The sequence below is a fragment of the Hordeum vulgare genome, chromosome 7H (assembly GCF_904849725.1).
Source record: "Hordeum vulgare subsp. vulgare chromosome 7H, MorexV3_pseudomolecules_assembly, whole genome shotgun sequence".
NCBI classification, from domain to species: Eukaryota; Viridiplantae; Streptophyta; class Magnoliopsida; order Poales; family Poaceae; genus Hordeum; species Hordeum vulgare.
In genome coordinates this window covers 183,046,389-183,063,879 of record NC_058524.1, presented here as the reverse complement: position 1 = coordinate 183,063,879, position 17,491 = coordinate 183,046,389, and the positions used below count along the sequence as shown (strand labels likewise).

At 41.3% G+C, this 17,491-nt stretch overlaps 1 protein-coding gene and 2 pseudogenes across 6 annotated transcripts; 1 reads left to right on the top strand and 2 right to left on the bottom strand.

Moving 5' to 3' along the window:
- Nucleotides 1-7,662: 7,662 nt before the first annotated feature.
- On the bottom strand, nt 7,663-8,517 carry LOC123408583 (annotated as a pseudogene).
- Nucleotides 8,518-9,413: 896 nt separating this feature from the next.
- LOC123408582 lies at nt 9,414-11,118 on the bottom strand (annotated as a pseudogene).
- Nucleotides 11,119-11,450: 332 nt separating this feature from the next.
- Nucleotides 11,451-12,828, top strand: LOC123408246. Of its 6 annotated transcripts, none has more exons than XR_006612717.1 (3): nt 11,456-11,765; nt 11,863-12,122; nt 12,554-12,828. XR_006612717.1 is itself a non-coding variant. In XM_045101398.1 (2 exons), exons 1-2 carry the CDS (start codon nt 11,483-11,485, stop codon nt 12,607-12,609), a joined length of 339 nt encoding a protein of 112 aa, XP_044957333.1. In that variant the 5' UTR covers nt 11,451-11,482; the 3' UTR covers nt 12,610-12,828. The 6 variants fall into 6 exon arrangements, 1 of the variants encoding a protein (XP_044957333.1); XR_006612718.1 differs by having other exon boundaries at nt 11,458-11,753; XR_006612721.1 differs by having other exon boundaries at nt 11,458-11,765; nt 11,863-12,107; nt 12,557-12,828.
- Nucleotides 12,829-17,491: the final 4,663 nt, after the last annotated feature.

Sequence of the window (17,491 nt, the reverse complement as noted above, 5' to 3'; positions counted from 1 at the left end):
GGCTTCTCCTCACAATCTTATAGCCAAGGCTCTCTATGGACTATACCTGAAATATACTAGGTAAAAGTGTTCGTCCAAGAGACAATGTATGTTATCATGAATTATCAAAACCACCAAGGGAGCATATGTGCTTTCAGTATTCCCCCAAGCTTAGGCTTTTGCCGAGCTTGGTGATCACCATTGATAATAGTTGTCATGTCCAGGAAAGTATTGATGTTGAGGCACCTGAGTGTGCCATGCATGGGCCTCGATCTCTGCTGCAGCCAACTCATTCTGGTAAGAAATTATATCCTCCGGCATGACGGTATATCCATGTCTGTCATGAAAGTTAAACAAAGAAGGTGCATGCAACACAGTAACATCGAGAGTCTTCTGTTGTATACTAAGTTGTAATGAACGTGTTGTGGGGGTTTAGGTTCCTCAATGAACTGGTGATCTATCATAGATTTATGATCGAGATAAACCTTAGGCAATAGGTAATGAGTTGGACGTATGGCAGCATTGAAATTATTCGCTAGGCGGGTGGTATAAATACAACCATGGATTCTTCCCTAATCCGGTTAAGATGCAAATGGCGTGCAACGATAGCTCCTATGTTGTAGGTACTATCACCGTAAAGTGTGCGGCGTAAGATAGCATGGATGGGGGCACTGAGACCACAACCCTCAGTCATAGTAGTTAAACATTTCCCTATAAATAAAGTGAAGTAGTGCACACAAGGAAAATGTAAACTAGTTGCCCTAACCTTTGACATGCCCCTGGTTTCTCACACGGTCAAGGTGAGGAGAAATTCCTCAAACTCCTCGGTTATAGGCTCGTGGGTTCCCCCCTCAGAAGGAATCATGCATATTTCACAGAATTCACAGAGTGATATTTCATGATGTTCAACATATAAACCAAAGCGAACCATGGGAGCATCGGGCATATTGTTGAAGTAAAAAAATTGCACAATCGAATTTGTAAGGAGGTAGTTTTGGTAACACTCATCTGTGAGGAAGTTGGTCAAACCGGCATTTGCAATGAATTGCATGAACTCTTGATGAAAACCTGCCTCACTCAAGAAAGGTGTATGTGGCCATCCACATGGCCTAATCTCTGTGTTGCGTGGGATATTGATATCTTGGTACGGGGTCCTCACAACAACTCCTTTGGAGCTTCATCTTGAAGAACCTTTCCTAAACAAATTCATCTTCCTATAAACAAATTTCTAAAAAAATGGACCACAAAATCATGTCAGTAAAACTTTGCAAGATTGATAGCAACTACTCATATGGATGCTTAGAGGACATATCAAGCATCCCCACTACTTGGAACTCAAAGAATAACACATGCAAGATCATTTTCAGTAGCATCGAGTGTAGCAAAATATGTAAAATATAAACCACTAAAGCGAAAACTAATTGAAGGAGTGGGGGAGTCACATACCAAGGAGCAATTCCTTAAAATAGTTTGAGAAGCGGAGTTCCAAGCAAAGAGATCAAAAATTCCAGTTTCATGAGGAAGAACACGAGAGAGAGAGAGAGAGAGAGCTAGGGAATTTTTGTTGGAGGTAACGGATGAAATGGGCTGAAGAGTTAAGGAAGTGGGCCCCTATGGGACCCACCACACAATAGGGCGTGTCCTAGGGGGTGGTTGCGCCCTACTGCCTCGTGGCCGAGAGGTGTCCCTTCCTTGTGTGTTTTCAGTACCAAAAATTCTTACATATTTCAGAAAAAATCATGTTAAAATTTTGTGGCCTTCTCACACTTTTTATTTTTGGGTCATTTTTTTGTATAGAAAATTCAGAAGACAAGATAATCATGGCATTTTATTTTATTCAACTAAAAATAACACGCGGTAAATTAATAATACACTTACTTGTGCCTACTAAATGAACTGATCACATGTCTTTCAGAAATGATATATTAATAAGGTTGATCAAGTCTGGTTAATAACCGTTTTCGGTTGTCATGAAACCAAAAAAATTCATATGACACTAAGTTACCTCAATGGGGATTTGCATATCCCCAACAATAAGAGTATAACATTTTTTGTTGGCACTAGGAAGAGGAATTTTGAAACCTCCAATGGTGACTTTAGTATTTGGCTCAATGGCACTAATATTATTAACCAAAGGTTGCTTCTACACAAAATGCACGGCATGTTGTTTTCCATTGACATGAAAAGTGACCTTGCTTTTGTTGCAATCAATAACAACACCTGCAGTACTTAAAAAGGGTCTATCAAGGATGCTCGACATGTTGTCGTCCTCGGGCATATCAAGAATAACAAAGTTTGTCAAGATAGTAACAACCGCAACCATCATAGGAACATCCTCGTAAATTCCAATAGGTAAAGCGGTGTATTTATCAGCCATTTGTAAAGATGTCTCAGTAGGTGTAAGCTTATTCAAATCAAGTATCTTATAAAGAGAGAAAGTCATAACACTAACACTAGCTCCTAAATCACATAAAGTAGTTTTAACATAATTTATTTTAATGGAGCAAGGTATTGTGGGTATACGCGGATCTCCCAACTTCTTAGGCACTCCACCATAAAAAGAATAATTAGCAAGCATAGTAGCAATTTCAGTTTACGATATTTTTCTTTTGTTGGCAATTATATCTTTCATATACTTAGCACATGGAGGCATTTCCAAAATATCAATCAACCGAGTGCGCAGAAAGACAGGCATAATCATTTCAACAAAGCGCTCAAAGTCTTCCTCGTCCTTAATCTTATAAGACTTACGAGGGAAAGTCACGGGTTTTTGAACCCATGGTTCTCTTTTTCCCATGCTCTAAACGGGACGATAGCTTGCTCGAGCATATGAATCGGGTTGGCCCATTTTCTTATACTCTCTTACCGCTCACTGAGATCGTTCGGATCATTATGGCGTCGCTCACCCATTTGGTCCATTTTCTTTATTTATATTTCATTTTATTTAGTTCTTCTTTATGGTTTTCTTCAGTATTCTATTTTCTTTATTTGTGCATCTCTTTTATTTTCATATTCTCACATGGTTCTTGTCAATTTTCTTTGTTTCTTCATGGTTTTGTTCGTCTTTTATAGAATTTCCCTTTATTTCTAGTTTTTCACAGTGTTTTTTTATCATTTTTATTTGTAATTTATTGTTTCTTTGTTTCTTTTTTTTCTCGATTGTGTTTTTGTGGGTTTGCTTTTTTTTTCTTGGTTTCTCTTCTCCACATGGAATTTTATGGTTTTCCTCTCGTTTTCGTGTTCTTCATTTCCATGGTGATTCTCTTGTTTATTACTAAAGTTTCTTCGGTTGTCACCGCTTTTTCTTTGATATTTTTATTTCTTTCTTGTTTCCATTGGATTTTTTGTTCTTGCAGTTTTTCTATTTGTATACAAAATTATCATATATACCTAATACATTTTCTAATGAAATTTTGAATGCATGGTTAACATTATCTTATACAACATTTTTTAGATGCTTAGTTAACATTATTAAAATAAAAGATCAATATTTGTATACATGGTCAACGTTTTTTCTATATATATTAAAATACTTAAATGCTTCCTTAGTAATTCATTCAAATACAACTTTAACATTTTATAATACATGGTCAGCATTTTTTCTATACATGTTCAAAAACATTCAAATGCTAGATTGATAAAATTCATGATCAAACATTATTTATACAATTTTTTCAAAAGATTGATTAAAAATACTGAATTAACATTTTTTAATTCATGGTCATCATTTTTTATACAAATTTTAACATTTTCAAATACAATATTAAGATTTTCTAAATACATGATCAACATGTTCTCTACAAACTTTTAGCATATTTCAAATGCTTGGTTAACATTTTTTAAATACTTTTTATACATTTTTATTAAATGCTTGATTAACATTTTTATTTACATGATGATATTTTTCCATCATTTTTTCAATATACGGTCAAAAAAATCTATACACAATTAGTATTTTTCAAATGTTTGATTAACATTTTTCAAATACATATTCAACATTTTTGTCAAATGATTGCTTAACATTTTAATATACATTACTTGATTAAATTGCTTTCATCATTTTTAATGTGACAATTGGTTTTATGTCCCTAGTTGGGTGACACTCGGCAGATTTACCCCTAATTTTTTAAAACACTCGTTTCCGCTCAAACCACCTGGCTCATCTTATGCTTTTGCCTTTAACCATCAATTTGAAAACTTGGTAAAAAATTCATACTAACTCCAAAAAATGCAAATAAGATATTTAAATGTTTAGAAAAGCATCACCTATATGTGCGTGTCATTTGCCTTCATGATAAAAGTGTTGGAAAGTCTCCATCTCAGTTTGAGATCATATGATTTCATTATAAACAATATAATCTAAAGAAAAAAATGAAAAATGTTTCTAAAAACTTTAGAAAAGTTGGTGGTAAACATTAATCAATGTTTTGAGAGCTTACCAAGTTTCATAAGGGAATGAAATTCGTGGAAGTTGTGGCAAAAAACAAAATTGATGCTCCAAAACAAAAGCATTTTAGAGTGCCAATTTTAGTTCTTTGCCATGAGTTGCACAAATGTCATTCCCTGATGAAACTTGACAAGCACCACAAAAAATTGTTTACCACAAAAATACTTTTAATTTCTTTTAATTTTGTTTCACTTGCTTCTGATTTTGTTGCTCGTGATGGGATCTTATGAGCTCAAACTAAGATGGGACTTTCCAACACTTCATTCATGAATGCAAATGACATGCACATACAGATGATGTTTTTCTAGACATTTTGATATTTTATTTGCATTTTTCAGAGTTAGTATGAGGTTTTCAAAGTAATAGTTAAATGGTCAAAGGGAAAAGGCATAATACGAGTAAAGTGGTTTGGGCGGGAACGAGTGTTTTTAGAAATTACGGTAAACCTCTCGAGTGTGACCCAAGTGGCATAAAACCAATTTTACCTTTTTTAATACATGGTCATCGTTTTGTATACATATTAAAAAATCAAATGCTAGGTTAACATTTTTTAAACACTTGTTCAGCCATTTCTCAATTGTTCTATTGGTATTTTTAAATACATGATCTATTTCATACACAATTTTATTTTTATATACATTTTCTGTATATGTGGTAACCATTTTCTCTATTCACATTTAATATTTTTCATTTGCTTGATCAACATTGTTCAAATGTTTTACGTAGAATGATTTTTGTAATATATTTATTTACAATATTTGGAAGTATAAGCAAAAGTAAAAAATAAAATAGAAAACAAAAACGAAAAATGTGATGAACTAAAACAGGCACTTGTTCCCGCAGCACGTGGACCGCCCCAATTAGCATGCTATTCAGCGATGGTACTGAACAAAGACATAGGACAAAATCATCAATTAAAGAGTATTCCTTCGAAGATCACTTCCATCTTTCGAGGTTACGACAAGTGTCATACTACATTTATGCCACTTGTCGCACCCTTTGAGTTTCCCTTTTTTCGTAGATTCGCATTTTAAAATGTTTTATCTTTTAAACCGTATGTTCAAATCTCGAATCATTTTCACCGATAGATTTAACGCACTGAGATATTCAAAACTAGATACTATGTTGATAGGTTTTGGCTAACTTTTTTCAAAAAAAAAGAACGAAAACAACGAGACGAAAAAAATTGTGCCTCTCGCAAAAGAAAAAAATGTTTTTTCGTTTCTAAGAGGCACATACATGCCTCTCGCGGAAGCAAATTTGTGACTCTTGCGTAGTCAAACCGTGCCTCTAACGAAAAAAAACTCTTTTTTTATTTGGAGAGGCACGGTCCTGCCTCTCGTGAAAGCAAATTTGTGCCTATCGCGGAAGCAAAACAGTGCCTCCCAAGAAAGAAAAAAACGTATTTTTTTTGTTTTCGAGAGGCAATGTCGTGCCTTCCACGAAAACAAATCCGTGCTTCTCGCGAAAACAAAACTATGCCTTCTCACAAAAAAAAATTAAAAATGTGTTTCTTTCGTTTTCAAGAGGTACGGCCATGCCTCTCGTGGAATCAAATCCGCGTCTCTCTTGCAAGAAAAAACGTGTTTTTTCGGAAAAGGAAAACAAAATGCGTTTTCTCATGCAATTTTTATTTTGAAAAAAAAATTGTCCAAAAGATAAGAAAGACCGGTGAAAAACCAGAACATCAAAAAACGAACAAAAAACTCACCTAAAAAGTTGTAAACGCGCGCAGAAAATATATAAAAATGATTGAAATGCTCAGAACATGATACATGGAGACGACTAAAAACGCGCCAAATAACGACGCATGAAAGTGATAATTGAGAGGCTTTCAAGAAAACGTTCGCCAACTAGTTGATCTCGACGTTACACCTTGTTAGGAGACTCATGATATCCAGTTACCGAAGGAACCTGACAGGGTGCATTGGAAGCTTACGAAAAGCGGAATTTTTACAGTCAAATCGATGTATCTCAATCTTATTGACACTATTAGTATCCCCAAGTTCAGGAATATTTGGAAAATCAAGGTACCCTTAAGGATCAAGGTCTTCATGTGGTTTGTGTACAAGAAGGTGATTCTAACTAAGGATAACTTGGCTAAACAAAATTGGGGGGGGGGGGTTAGTACTTGGCGTAGTTTCTGTGATAACGAGGAGAACATTTCACACCTCATTCTCCAATGCCCACTTGCGAGAGTTCTTTGGCACATGGTTCGTATAGCTTTTAATATTATACCTCCGGACAGTATTAACATGTTATTTGGAACGTGGCTAGATGGAGTTGATACGATTATTGCTAGACACATTCGTGTTGGAGTTTGTGCACTTTTGTGGGCTATATGGAACTGTAGGAATAATATGGTTTTTCACAGACATATGAACATACATTTTTTGCAGGTACTACACAGAGCTTCGGCATTGATCCGTATATGGTCATTACTCACTCCTATGGAAACCAGGGAGCCTTTGGTTACTGGGTCTACCCAATGGGAGACGGTAGCGCGGGATATCTTCAACCGGTTTGGATGGCATTCCAGTAATAGAACAGATGAGTAGACATCTAGGTCTATTTTGCCGGTTGTGGCACTTTTTATTTACCTTTGCTTTTACTTTGATTTGTCGGAGACTATGTTGAACCACACTTTGTTTGTTTGTTTATTAATACTAGTAAAAGGGCCCATGCGTTGCAAAGGTGTAAAAAATATGCCTAGACAGTTGGAAAAAACTACCACTAAAACAACATTGCAATCAGTCAAACAGCCATATAAAAATAAAGTCTTCAAATAATTTTGGTTTAATATAATTTTTCAGTTTCTAAATCCAATATCATTATCAGAAAACAAACTAATAAGTAAACATGGATATGCTCTTCCTTGATTTTCCACATGGCAAGTTGAAACACTTTTTGTTGTCAAAATCGAAGTACAGTATCAAAAGTATTGGGATAAGATTTCCAATCAAAGTTGACGAATGATTTTGGTTTAAATAGTCAACAAAACAATGTTATTAGATCTGATTGATGCATGTCTAAGGCTCAATGTTTCCACATTCCATGGTAATTAAAGTAGAATAATTAGAATTTCTATGACAGTTATGAGTACATCAAGGACTAAATGAAACATGTACAGGCCGACCATCATTTTCTTAAGTATTTCCCTTTGCTATTATTTCAAGCTGCATAGGATTACATTCAACATAACTTAGTATGTATTTCTACCAAGTTAATCTGGAGAATATATGGTGGTGGTATTAAAACCATTATTTCAAGTCAAGAGAAGTACTTGGTGTTGCACTCAAAGCTGAGATCGCAGGCCCGTAGTAGCCTTGAGTAGGAATGCAGCAAGTGCCCTTGCCAGCCCAGAAGAGATGAATCTCAAGAAAGTTCTTCGTGACGGGAACAATGTACTGCTTCCTAACAGCAGTGTGAGACTTCCTGCCTGCGGGCAAAATTATGTCAAAGCTCTGTTCTTTACGCACACCCTATGCCAACAAAACCAAGAATCAAAGAATATTGAGCAGGTTATAATCTAACGGTATTGGTTATCACTTATAAGGGGGGCAGGAGCCTACCTGAACATATATATCGAAAACCCTTCTCCCTGTTGCTCTTCCAAGTCTGACCATTTGGGAAGTCAAATTCTGCAAATTGTAGTGTAACTGCATAGTTTCCATTTTCAAGTCCAATACCAAAGTATCTTAAGGATGATGGTGACATCCTTGCATTTCGAAGCAGATCTGTATCAGATGTATTCAGAAACTGGTGTGAACTGTAGATTATATAATTGACATCCGGTGCATCCATGAACCTTCCAACATTGCTAACACCCCATGTTTGTGCTCCTGTAACATAAAATGACATAGCTCCAAGACTTGCATCATCAGATTCGTACACAGAATTATCTGAGCCTGATATGGACAGCCTACTACCAGAGTCCACAACAAATGAAGAAGCCGCGGGAAGATTAAATTGTTTAATACTGGTATTAGTTTAGTAGAGCTGCAGTAGCAGGTCTATAGTTCATCAAAGTAGGCATATGCTTAAATTTTTAAAAGGTAGTAGTCTTACAATGTGGCGAACCAACAGAACATGGTGTATTACGCTGAAGGCACCCCCGCCCCTTAGGCAAGAGACTGAAAACATAACAGTGACATTTTGAACCCAAAATGAAAGCCGAGAGAACCTACTAAATATACTTAAGATGTTGAGGAGATATTGAAATATGGACGAACCTTTTGCTGGAACTATGAACCACGAAATTATTTGTCACCAGATTCAGATTCCTAAGTAGAAGGAACAATAGGCAAAAACTCAGAAGGCATTGATCGTACTTCATACCATATTCAGGACTTCTTTGCGATATCTTAAATAAGAAAAGTTAATTTATGCATAAATTTTGAGCTAGTCTGTAAGATTAATGTCTCACTTCACTCACTATAGGAGCCATAGGCATCTTAAACAATTTTATAAATACTTGTAAGATAAATGCACCAAAACAGTGTTTCAGGTATATCAAAGATGGTTCTCGCTTATTTCATATGTACACTATAAGCCTAGCAAGTAAGCTCAGGGGCCTAACTTAGACCAAACGTGCCCTTAGTTGGGCTATACTTGATTGAGCAAAAAAGGAAAGTTTCAGGACTTGGAACTTACAATTGTGAATCTTTAGCCCAAGAAGGAACAGTTCCTGAGAGCTGGTTGTAAGAAAAATCTTTACTAAGTAAAAAAACATGAAAGCACCATCAGAGATTAAATAAACACCTTTGTTGAGTACTCTGAGAAATTCACTTTCTTATTCTTTACCTAATATTATGTCCTACTCAGCCCCGCGACCTGCAAATCGCGAGAGATTGGTGTCTATCATACATCGACGTCTAAATCTGGCAGACTCGATCGACATTGCCCACACTCCACTTTCCTCAACGTGTTAGCCGAAAACAGAAGAAGAGCGGCACAACGACTGAACTGAACTACGTACCACCGAAGAACAACTGAGTCTTCTCACCGGAGCCAATTGTTGTTTTACAGGCCACCACCAACTTGTTTGAACGATGTCGCTTCGTGTTCGAGAAAAAGAAAAGCGATGTTGCATCCTATCCGACTTCCGCGTGCTAGCACTTGGAACGAACCATGAACGAACGAGTTTCAAAGACATTTATATATGGCGCTGACAAAATCAGGCCCCCCACCCCCAGCCCGTGTCGTTGTTCTTGGTAGGGTACGAGGCGATCCTGTAGATGTCACAGACGCCCTCGGACCTCCCGGTGCCCCTCTTGATCCTGAAGTAGCCTTGCTCGCCACAGCCCCCGCCCCACGAGTTCTTCATGATGATGTAGTCCTCGCCATCCGACGGCCGTTAGCGCGTGGTCTAGCTGAGCGCCACACGTTCCTTCAAACACCCCCTGCAGCCAAGCAGATAACACAATTACCAGGGTGGTGAATGACAGTGTATCATTCTGCATAGTTTGATATAGTATGATAGTATCATGGATTAGATAAGATGAGACCTGTTCGTTTCTTTTACCCCTTTGTAGAACTGGAAGTCCCTGCTCCCCGCGGCGATGCCCACGCTGACGGGCTGGTGCGCCAGCGCCTTGAGCAGGCTCAGCTCACTGTTCTCCGGCACGTCCTCGTAGCCGCTTATGGTGACGACCTTGGAGTGGGGCTAACCATGCAGGGCACGAGATCAAAGCAATCAAAGGCAGTTCATGTCCAATGTCCAGAGCAACAAGATGCCTCTGCAAACTGAATATCATCAGCTTGTTGTGCCACCAACCTGCTTCTCCTTGCAGTCGCCCTCCTCCATGAGGTAGGGGTAGTCGCCGTCGGTGTGGATCCCCTGGTTCCCCACCATGTAGGCGTAGGCGAAGTCCATGAGGCCGCCTCCACAGCCGTGGTCGAAGGTGTTGTCGCAGTCCATCAGCTCCTGCTCTGATAGCGACTCCAGCCTGCCCGTCATGATCTGGTTTATCCCCTCCACCGCCGCCACCGTCGAGAAGGCCCAGCAGCTTCCTGCAACACAATTTCAGAACTCAGATAGATACATGGCGCGCAATGCGCTGACTGAAATCCTGAGATGGATCATGGATTGTTCAGAGATTGCCTTGTCTCCTTACCGCATTTCCCCTGGTTCTTGACCGGCGTCACCGCCCCCTTCTGACGGGCGCCCAGCCGCCAGTAAGCCTGGCGAGCGGGCAGGAGAAGATCTTCCACTGGCTGCGCCAGGGGGTGCCGACGTCACAGAGCGTGAAGACGGCGCGGGCGCCGGCGGCCAGGATGGGGCTCCGTGGCTTGGAGGGGAGCGAGAGGGGGTGCTTCATCCACTTGCCAGATCCCTCAGACGGGGAGTAGGAGAGCGCGGCGAGCTCGGTGAGGACGAGCACTACGCCGCCGGGCCCGCGAGGACGGTGCCGTGGCGCGCCCAAGCGGATCCGTGCGGGGGCAGCACGCGGTAGGTGCCCGCCAGCGGGTTGCAGACGGCGAGCGCCTTGGGCGGGTGGGCTGCGCTGGCTGTGGGCGACGACGTTGAGGAGGAGGAGGGAGGGAGGGGTGCGGGGGGTGGGCCGGTCTCGATCGAGAGGTAGAGGAGGGAGCCGAAGGAGGCGACGGGGGAGAAGGCCTAGTGGGGGAGGAAGGAGGTGAAGGGGAGGCGGAGCCAGCAGCGGCGGTCGGGGTCGAAGGCGTGGAGGCATCCCCACTAGGCGCGTTGTGCAGCGCGTTGGACGGCAGGCGGTGGATCGGCGCTGTCGCCTCGTCGTCGTCTTTTTATCCAGATCCACTTATATAGGGCCTGCGGGTTGAATATCCAGAAGCAGAGGGACTTTTATGCAAAAATGCCGGCGACGTACGGCAGAAGCGATACGCGCTTTATTATTAGGGGAGATAAAGGGACCGTATGCATCGTGCTGATGCAGAGGCCGGAGGTAATCCTTCTTTTTAAAAAAAACTAGATGATCTCGACATAACGCTCCCCGTAAAAAATATAATACCATATATTATAGCGGCTAAGCAAGCCCGGCTGGCGTCAATTCTCAGTTCATACGGTGATTCTTTCCCATGCTGACACATCTGTTTTCTGGAGGAGACCGGCCTTCTCGCATCGGTCGCCTCTGGATAGGGTTTGTCGCTGCCGGGCCGGGCCTCTGGTCGCCGTCGCAGCCACTGCGGCCACCGGCCGTGCACCCTCGCGTCACTACCCACGCCCTTCTTCCACCTCTGCTTGGGCAAGGGGATCATCTGTGCGCACTCCTCTTGCCGTTCGTGCAGCCCGCATCGTCGTCGGCATGGCGCCCCACAAGGTCGTCGGACTCCAAACGGTGCCGCAAGTGTGAGTCCATGGGTAGGTGTCCTCATCGTTGAGCGTTTGTTGTTTCTTAGTTTGACATGCTCTGAGCTCCGGTCTGGAAATGACATGGAATCATAATATGTACCGCCAGCCTCCCCCGTGCCAAGGCTGCTCTCCAAGCCTTGCATCTCCAACCAGGTCAGCCTGGTGTACGCGTTTGTGGGCACCTCGCCACCATCACATGTATGCACACTACACCTCGGAAGGCATGGATGGCAGCTCATTTCGAACTTTTTCACTCAATCCGTTCCAAGCTCTGGATATAGGTTCAGATGTGGTTTCAGAACAGGTGAACAATACCTGGCGAAGTGATTGTGTTTCAGATTTAAAAAAAAGGTGATTGGGTTTGAGGTATTGCTCTAATTTATACATGTCTCTCGTCCAGTTCATACACATGTCCTTCTTACTCTTCTTACTCGTCCAGTGATTGGGTTTGAGAAATTGGATCTTTTGCCCCACTTTACTTCCCAATTTGATAATTTGCCCTCCCCCTGAGACTGCCGGATGGGGCCGGGGCCACTGGTCATTGAGATAACACTGGGCAAATCATCTAACCCCTTGTGAAGTGGGGCAAATCATCCAACCCCCCCCCCCCCCCCTACGCGATTCGTATGACACAGTTGTTGCAGTATTTGCTATGAATTTTCATGAAAAAGTTTCTTTTCTGCTGCTTTTTTAAGTCTACAACAATGAAAAAAGATTCAGTAATTTATCCAACACTATTTCTTTTTCTTTGTAATATGATCCACTTTTTACTGATTTCTTTGAATATTTATTTTCAGTAGCAATTGTGGAGCTGGCGGCCCATATGAAGTGCTTCATGGACACTTTGGTGTAGATTTCAATTTGGGAATATGTATAATATTATGTGTACTCAACTAGACTGCTATTCAACAATTATTTCTTTTTCTTTGCAATATGATTCACTTTTTACTGATCTCTCTAAACATTTATGTTCAGTAGCAATTGTGGAGCTAGCAGTTCAGATTAAGTGCTTCATGAAGACGTTGTTCTAGTTTTCAGTTTGGGAATGTGTATAAATATCCTGTGTACCGAAGTGAACTACTTTTGATGTGCTTTATTTTTCCACTTTTATAAACTATGAAGCCATCTAAATTATATCATGATACAGACATACAGGTTCAGATGTAGTTTCAGGACAAGTGAACAATACTTGACCAGTTCCATGGATGACAGATAGTTCGATAAGGCCACAACACCGACGATGTGGTCGACGAGCTCAACTACTACAACCTCGACTACTAGAAGGTTCAGCAGGGACTACAACCAGATGATTTTGGTACCACATTTAGATCCTGGGGCATGAATACGCTAATTTGTATGCAAACAACATACACAGATTGGTCTGAAACAAATATCACTGTTGCACACTTAAACAAATGAATATTGCCCTCTTTGCCTTATCATCTACAGTCAAGATATATCTCCAAAATAAATAAGTTAAAAATATTAGTACGAATGAGTTCCAAAATAAATGAATTACAAATACTGCTCTCTTTGCTTTAACTGTTAAATTTGGGATCATCTAGTGAGACATAATAGCAGTCAATTGTCACATCTTATGGAAATCTGAACATTTCTGCAAGTTTGAAACAACATCGAGGTTTCTCTCTGCATATTAAATGGAGATAGAACTGATACTCTATGTTTCCATCCTAAATTTTATACAACATTTATAAGGAAGAATGCATCACATTACCTCTTAATCCTTTTATCAATACTATATAATTTACTCCACTTTGAGCCAAGTAGCATTAGTTATAAAACACTTCTTTTGAAAGTATGGTGTCTCGTATTTACTAGAATTTTATCTATTTTGGGTCAGCCTAATAATAATTTTAGAAATTCCTAATAAATCCTAGAGGCCCATGCAGCCCATTTGTGCAAGGCAAGAGGTGGAAAAGTTTAATTCCACATTGCTAATTTAGTGGAAGTTGGACCTCTTTATAAGGAAGGATGTTTCCATACATGTATGAGCTTGAGAACAAGAGAAACATACTCGCGCGCTCCTGCTCCGCCGCCCGCCTCGTCACGACGCGTCGTGCCACGGGTTGGAGGAATGAGCCAAGCCGAACTAAATTTTCGTAGCGCACGACTGGTATACGAAAGGTTACTCGGAAGACAAACGTTTTTGCTATAGTGGAAATTGAACACGAACGTTGCACCTTTCGTTGTTGTCTGTTTATTTCATCTCCCTCGTTCTCTTCAGCTCCCGTCGCTGGTCTCTCGTCTCCTTCTCTTGCGCCTATAAAAGGGAGGTCGCTCTTCTCGAGAGATACGCATCAGAACTTCCTCTCATCACTGGTTCCATTCTCTGTGTTGCTGATACGTTCTTCCCCATCCCGGCTTGCGGCGTGGACCGTAGGTTGGGACAGTAGGCCTCCGAAACTCCGTCTCTTCGAGTCCTATACGGGAGAAGGGCGATAAGGTTTTTGGGGAGCGCTCGGTGCGACTACTGGTTTTCATCACGGACACCGACGACCACTTCCCGGACGACGACTTCTTCCCCGACGTCGACCACCTCTTCGGTAACATGGCCAACGGTAACGCCAACACCAACCCTATTGTTGCTGCTGCAACTCACTACGTGCTCATGTTCCTTTCGTTTGAGTTCCTGCTACAATTTCTTGTTCTAGTTTCTCTTCTAGATATGATATGTTTATGCTCATCTTTTTAGATGCCTTCTTGCATAGATAGAACGACTCTATATATGTTCTCTTCTAGATCATATGTGCACATGCCTTTTGTTGTCTCATCTTTATATTACCTACTTTGTTTCATCTCTATTATGATAGTCATGTTTTATCTACCTTTTCTTTTAATAAAATCCTATGGTAAATTTAAATTGCTCATATTTCCAACAATCCAAAAACCTTATGATAGGCAATTTACCCCGAGTGGTTTTACTACTTCCATGAGACATCCTATGTTTGAGGGTATCCACTATAAGAGGTGGCGCATGAGAGCCGTTCTATAGTTTCAAACCATGAGCTGCTATGACGCCACTCTTGGCAAACCTGAAGGAGATTATGATGCTCAACAGGAACAAGCTTTTCAGAAAATGGATGCCCTGTTTAAGGCTGCTCTCTTGAGTGTTCTTGGTGAGAACATAGCTGATGCTTATGCGTCAATTGATAATAGAAAATATATGTGGGATGCACTCAAGGCCAAGTTTGGGGTCTCGGATGCTGGCACTTAGTTGTACATCCTGGAACAATTCTTTGACTACAGGATGACTGAAGAGCGCTCCATGGTTGAGCAAGCTCGCGAGATACAGTCATTTGCTAGAGAACTTTAGCACTTCAATTGTATGCTACCGGACAAGTTTGTTGCCGGAGGGATCATCACTAATGAAAGGATCGATATGGTTGACTAGAGGGGGATGAATAGGCAACTACCATTTTTTAGCTTGTCTTAACAAATTAACGTTAGCAACAAAAAGTTCTCTATATGAACGACTAGGTGAGCAAACTATATGATGCTAACTTCAACGATAACAAGTGCAAGCAACGAATACACCATAACAACAAGTATAAAGTAAAGGTAAGAGATAACCGCAAGTGGAACCGGTGGAGACGAGGATGCGTTACCCAAGTTCGTTCCCTTTGACAGGAAGTATGTCTCTGTTGGAGCAGTGTGGAGGCCCAATGCTCCCTAAGAAGCCACTAGGGCCACTGTATTCTCCTCACGCCCTCACACAATGCGAGGTGTCGTGATTCCACTATTGGTGCCCTTGAAGGCGGCGACCGAACCTTTACAGACAAGGTTGGGGCTATCTTCACCCAAAGCTTGGAGGCTCCCAACTAGACCACGAAGCTTCACCACAATGGCATGGCTCCGAGGTGACCTCAACCGTCTAGGGTGCTCAAACACCCAAGAATAACAAGATCTGCAAGGGATTAGTGGGGGAATCAAATATCTCTCGGTGGAAGTGTAGATCAAGGCCCTCTCAAGCAATCCCTAGAAAATCAACAAGTTTGATTGGATAGGGAGAGAGATCGGGCAAGAATAAGCTTATGGAGCAACAATGGAGCTTGGAGAGGTTAAATGTAAGCTCCTCGAAGAAGAAGATACCTTTATATAGTGGGGGGCTCAGATCCAACCGTTACCCACCCGCCACAGCAATAGACAAGCGGTACTACCGCTCCTAAGAGCGGTACTACCGCTCTGCATCTCACCAACCACGGTAGTACTAAATTACTACCGTGCCTACTACTGCGGGGGGAAAAGTATGCGAAAAAGTCCGTCGGAGCGGTAGTAAAAAATTACTACCGCACTGAGGGCGGTAGTACCGCTCTTGGAGCGGTAGTAAAAAATTACTACCGCTCTGAGAGCGGTACTACCGCTGTGCCAGCGGTACTACTGCTGGCCTTTTTGCATAGACAATAAAGATGGGTATGGAGTTCCATTGTAGACAAAATAAAGGTGGTGCACTAAGTGTGTACGTGATGATTCCACCCAAACCTTTCCGACGCGGACCCCCTCTTAATAGTATGACTTTCCTACGACTCAAAACCACCAAAGAGAAACGTAGAAAGCAACTGTCTTCGAGACATTCCGAGGGGCATCGAATCGTCTTATGCCAAGATATGAATTATCTGAAATGCTCAATACACATGATTAGTCCGCACAGGTATTGTCATCAATCACTAAAACCACTTAAGAGAAATATGCCCTAACAACTCAGCTTCCTCCATCGTGGAGGAACTTTGCTACCTTACTGAAGCATAAGAGGCACGAGTTTTCCGTTTCGGATCTCACTGGTACTCTTGATGTGGAAGAAAAGGCGAGAGCAAAAGACACACATGCTCGAGGTATTGAGGGAGGATCTAGTGCCAATCTGGTATAGAAGAAAAACTTCCAGCGCCACAATTTCAAGAACAAGGGCAAGTTTGATGGTAAGGGAAAGTTTGATGGGAAGAATAAGGCTTCGCAGCACACCAACTTCAAGAAGAAGACTCACAGGAAGAAATGTGTTTGTCATGTCTACGGAGATGCTGATCATTGGGCACCCAGCTACCCTAACTGTTTTGACCAGCGTCAACATGGGAAAGGCGGCAAGACCGCTAATGTTGTCATTGGTGACAATGATGTTAAGGATGTTGGGTATGGTATATTTCCCACTATTCTTTCACTATGTCATTTCCCTGATTGGTTGATTGAAACGGGTGCTAATGTGCATGTATGCGGTGATATTTCCATGTTTTCGTCTTATCAGACCACAGGGACTTCCACCGTGCTAATGGGCAATGGTTCAAGTGCTTCTATTTGTGGTGTTGGCACGGTCGATCTGAAGTTTACTTCAGGAAAGATCGTGCGGCTGAAGAACGTGCATTATGTCCCCTCCGGCAATAAAAATCTTGTTAGCGGATCTCTTCTGTGTAGAGATGCCTACAAGCTTGTCTTTGAGTCAAATAAATTTGTAATATCCAAGTATGGAACTTTTGTTGGTAAAGGCTATGAGTCCGGAGGCCTATTCCGTTTATCCTTGGCAGATGTTTGCAATAAAGTTGTCAATCATGTTTGCAACTATAGTGAATCAAATGTGTGGCATTCGCGTCTCTATCATGTTAACTTTGGTTGCATGTCACGACTAGCCAAATTGAACTTAATCCCTACTTTCACCACTGTCAAGGGATCTAAGTGTCAAGTTTGTGTGCAAGCCAAACAACCTCGTAAGTCTCACACGAATGCCAAAA